The sequence below is a fragment of the Petromyzon marinus genome, assembly GCF_048934315.1.
Source record: "Petromyzon marinus isolate PM22_M1 ecotype Great Lakes invasive population chromosome 85 unlocalized genomic scaffold, UKy_Petmar_22M1.pri1.0 chr85_unloc.2, whole genome shotgun sequence".
Lineage (NCBI taxonomy): Eukaryota > Metazoa > Chordata > Hyperoartia > Petromyzontiformes > Petromyzontidae > Petromyzon > Petromyzon marinus.
In genome coordinates this window covers 340,215-345,214 of record NW_027422647.1, presented here as the reverse complement: position 1 = coordinate 345,214, position 5,000 = coordinate 340,215, and the positions used below count along the sequence as shown (strand labels likewise).

Below are 5,000 nucleotides of genomic sequence, written 5' to 3'. Positions count from 1 at the left end.
CTGTATCTATGTCTGTGTGTGTGTGTCTGTGTGTGTGTGTGTGTCTGTGTGTGTGTCACAGAAGCAGGCTCTGATGGAGCAGGTGGCCCACCAGACGATCGTGATGCAGTTCATTCTGCAGCTTGCATCCAACCTGAACATCGACCCACGCGGATGCTTCCGGCAGTTCTTCAACAAAGTCAAGGTCACTCAGTCACTCACTCAGTCACTCAGTCACTCACTCAGTCACTCAGTCACTCAGTCACTCAGTCAGTCACTCACTCAGTCACTCAGTCACTCACTCAGTCACTCAGTCACTCAGTCAGTCACTCACTCAGTCACTCAGTCACTCACTCAGTCACTCAGTCAGTCAGTCACTCACTCAGACACTCACACAGTCACTCACTCAGACACTCAGACACTCACACAGACACTCAGTCAGTCACTCAGTCAGTCAGTCACTCAGTCAGTCAGTCAGTCACTCAGTCAGTCAGTCACTCAGTCACTCACTCAGTCAGTCACTCAGTCACTCAGTCAGTCAGTCAGTCAGTCACTCAGTCACTCAGTCACTCAGTCAGTCACTCAGTCAGTCAGTCAGTCACTCAGTCAGTCACTCAGTCAGTCACTCAGTCAGTCAGTCACTCAGTCAGTCAGTCAGTCAGTCAGTAACTCAGTCACTCAGTCACTCAGTCAGTCACTCAGTCAGTCAGTCAGTCACTCAGTCAGTCACTCACTCAGTCACTCAGTCACTCAGTCAGTCACTCAGTCAGTCAGTCACTCAGTCACTCACTCAGTCACTCAGTCAGTCACTCAGTCAGTCAGTCAGTCACTCAGTCACTCAGTCACTCAGTCAGTCACTCACTCAGTCACTCACTCAGTCACTCAGTCAGTCAGTCACTCAGTCAGTCAGTCACTCAGTCACTCAGTCAGTCACTCAGTCAGTCACTCAGTCAGTCACTCAGTCAGTCAGTCACTCAGTCACTCAGTCAGTCAGTCAGTCAGTCACTCAGTCACTCAGTCACTCACTCAGACACTCACTCACTCACTCAGTCACTCACTCAGTCAGTCAGTCAGTCACTCAGTCACTCAGTCACTCACTCAGTCAGTCACTCAGTCACTCAGTCACTCACTCAGTCACTCACTCAGTCAGTCACTCAGTCACTCAGTCACTCACTCAGTCAGTCAGTCACTCAGTCACTCACTCAGTCACTCACTCAGTCACTCAGTCAGTCACTCAGTCAGTCACTCAGTCAGTCAGTCACTCAGTCACTCAGTCACTCACTCAGTCAGTCAGTCAGTCACTCAGTCACTCAGTCACTCAGTCACTCACTCAGTCACTCAGTCAGTCACTCAGTCACTCAGTCACTCATTCACTCACTCAGTCACTCAGTCACTCAGTCAGTCAGTCAGTCACTCAGTCACTCAGTCAGTCAGTCACTCACTCAGACAGTCAGTCAGTCAGTCAGTCACTCAGTCAGTCAGTCACTCAGTCACTCAGTCACTCACTCACTCAGTCACTCAGTCACTCACTCAGTCACTCAGTCAGTCACTCAGTCACTCAGTCACTCATTCACTCACTCAGTCACTCAGTCACTCAGTCAGTCAGTCAGTCAGTCACTCAGTCACTCAGTCAGTCAGTCACTCAGTCACTCAGTCAGTCACTCAGTCACTCAGTCAGTCAGTCACTCAGTCACTCAGTCAGTCACTCAGTCACTCACTCAGTCACTCAGTCACTCACTCAGTCACTCACTCAGTCACTCACTCAGTCACTCACTCAGTCACTCAGTCACTCACTCAGTCAGTCAGTCACTCAGTCACTCAGTCAGTCACTCAGTCAGTCAGTCACTCACTCAGTCACTCACTCAGTCAGTCAGTCACTCAGTCAGTCACTCAGTCAGTCACTCAGTCACTCACTCAGTCACTCAGTCACTCAGTCAGTCAGTCAGTCACTCAGTCAGTCAGTCAGTCAGTCAGTCACTCAGTCAGTCAGTCAGTCACTCAGTCAGTCACTCAGTCAGTCACTCACTCAGTCACTCAGTCAGTCAGTCACTCACTCAGTCACTCATTCACTCACTCAGTCACTCAGTCACTCAGTCAGTCACTCAGTCAGTCAGTCAGTCACTCAGTCACTCAGTCAGTCAGTCACTCAGTTACTCAGCCACTCAGTCAGTCACTCAGTCAGTCAGTCAGTCACTCAGTCACTCAGTCAGTCACTCAGTCAGTCAGTCAGTCACTCAGTCAGTCAGTCAGTCACTCAGTCAGTCAGTCACTCAGTTACTCAGTCACTCAGTCAGTCAGTCAGTCAGTCACTCAGTCAGTCAGTCACTCAGTCAGTCAGTCAGTCAGTCACTCAGTCAGTCACTCACTCAGTCAGTCAGTCAGTCACTCACTCAGTCAGTCACTCACTCAGTCACTCACTCACTCACTCAGTCACTCACTCACTCAGTCACTCACTCAGTCACTCACTCAGTCACTCACTCAGTCACTCAGTCAGTCACTCACTCAGTCACTCACTCAGTCACTCACTCAGTCACTCAGTCACTCACTCAGTCACTCAGTCACTCACTCAGTCACTCACTCAGTCACTCACTCAGTCAGTCACTCACTCAGTCACTCACTCAGTCACTCACTCAGTCACTCAGTCACTCAATCAGTCAGTCACTCACTCAGTCACTCACTCAGTCACTCACTCAGTCACTCAGTCACTCAATCAGTCAGTCACTCACTCAGTCACTCACTCAGTCACTCACTCAGTCACTCAGTCACTCACTCAGTCACTCAGTCACTCAATCAGTCAGTCACTCACTCAGTCACTCACTCAGTCACTCACTCAGTCACTCAGTCACTCACTCAGTCACTCAGTCACTCAATCAGTCAGTCACTCACTCAGTCACTCACTCAGTCACTCACTCAGTCACTCAGTCACTCACTCAGTCACTCATTCACTCACTCAGTCACTCAGTCAGTCACTCAGTCAGTCACTCACTCAGTCACTCACTCAGTCACTCAGTCACTCACTCAGTCACTCATTCACTCACTCAGTCACTCAGTCACTCACTCAGTCAGTCACTCACTCAGTCACTCAGTCACTCACTCAGTCACTCACTCAGTCAGTCACTCAGTCACTCGGTCACTCAGTCACTCACTCAGTCACTCACTCAGTCACTCACTCAGTCACTCAGTCACTCACTCAGTCAGTCACTCAGTCGTTCACTCAGTCACTCAGTCACTCACTCAGTCACTCACTCAGTCACTCACTCAGTCACTCACTCAGTCACTCAGTCAGTCAGTCACTCAGTCAGTCACTCAGTCAGTCACTCAGTCAGTCAGTCACTCAGTCAGTCAGTCAGTCACTCAGTCAGTCAGTCACTCAGTCACTCACTCAGTCAGTCACTCAGTCACTCAGTCAGTCAGTCAGTCACTCAGTCACTCAGTCACTCAGTCACTCAGTCAGTCACTCAGTCAGTCAGTCACTCACTCAGTCACTCACTCAGTCACTCAGTCAGTCACTCAGTCAGTCAGTCAGTCACTCAGTCACTCAGTCACTCAGTCAGTCACTCACTCAGTCACTCACTCAGTCACTCAGTCAGTCAGTCAGTCACTCAGTCAGTCAGTCACTCAGTCACTCAGTCAGTCACTCAGTCAGTCACTCAGTCAGTCAGTCACTCAGTCACTCAGTCACTCAGTCAGTCAGTCAGTCAGTCACTCAGTCACTCAGTCACTCACTCAGTCACTCAGTCAGTCACTCAGTCACTCAGTCACTCATTCACTCACTCAGTCACTCAGTCACTCAGTCACTCAGTCAGTCAGTCAGTCACTCAGTCACTCAGTCAGTCAGTCACTCACTCAGACAGTCAGTCAGTCAGTCACTCAGTCACTCAGTCACTCAGTCAGTCAGTCAGTCAGTCACTCAGTCACTCAGTCACTCACTCAGTCACTCAGTCAGTCACTCAGTCACTCAGTCACTCATTCACTCACTCAGTCACTCAGTCACTCAGTCAGTCAGTCAGTCAGTCACTCAGTCACTCAGTCAGTCAGTCACTCAGTCACTCAGTCAGTCACTCAGTCACTCAGTCACTCAGTCAGTCAGTCACTCAGTCACTCAGTCAGTCACTCAGTCACTCAGTCACTCAGTCAGTCACTCAGTCACTCACTCAGTCACTCAGTCACTCACTCAGTCACTCACTCAGTCACTCACTCAGTCACTCACTCAGTCACTCAGTCACTCACTCAGTCAGTCAGTCACTCAGTCACTCAGTCAGTCACTCAGTCAGTCAGTCACTCACTCAGTCACTCACTCAGTCAGTCAGTCACTCAGTCAGTCACTCAGTCAGTCACTCAGTCACTCACTCAGTCACTCAGTCACTCAGTCAGTCAGTCAGTCAGTCAGTCAGTCAGTCACTCAGTCAGTCAGTCAGTCACTCAGTCAGTCACTCAGTCAGTCACTCACTCAGTCACTCAGTCAGTCAGTCACTCACTCAGTCACTCATTCACTCACTCAGTCACTCAGTCACTCAGTCAGTCACTCAGTCAGTCAGTCAGTCAGTCACTCAGTTACTCAGCCACTCAGTCAGTCACTCAGTCAGTCAGTCAGTCACTCAGTCACTCAGTCAGTCACTCAGTCAGTCAGTCAGTCACTCAGTCAGTCAGTCAGTCACTCAGTCAGTCAGTCACTCAGTTACTCAGTCACTCAGTCAGTCAGTCAGTCACTCAGTCAGTCAGTCACTCAGTCAGTCAGTCACTCAGTCAGTCAGTCACTCAGTCAGTCACTCACTCAGTCACTCAGTCAGTCAGTCACTCACTCAGTCAGTCAGTCAGTCACTCACTCAGTCACTCACTCAGTCACTCAGTCACTCACTCAGTCACTCACTCAGTCACTCACTCAGTCACTCAGTCAGTCACTCACTCAGTCACTCACTCAGTCACTCACTCAGTCACTCAGTCACTCACTCAGTCACTCAGTCACTCACTCAGTCACTCACTCAGTCACTCACTCAGTCAGTCACTCACTCAGTCACTCA

At 49.8% G+C, this 5,000-nt stretch overlaps 1 protein-coding gene across 1 annotated transcript in view; it reads left to right on the top strand.

Annotated features, from left to right (window-relative positions):
- The window catches only part of LOC142908527 (hsp90 co-chaperone Cdc37-like), a 27,281-nt gene that overhangs the window by 5,303 nt on the left and 16,978 nt on the right, over positions 1-5,000 (top strand). Inside the window, exon 2 of the mRNA XM_076059260.1 lies at positions 62-184. Coding sequence (XP_075915375.1) covers positions 74-184 — 111 coding nt within the window. The 5' untranslated portion in view covers positions 62-73. The remainder of the gene's footprint in view (positions 1-61; positions 185-5,000) is intronic.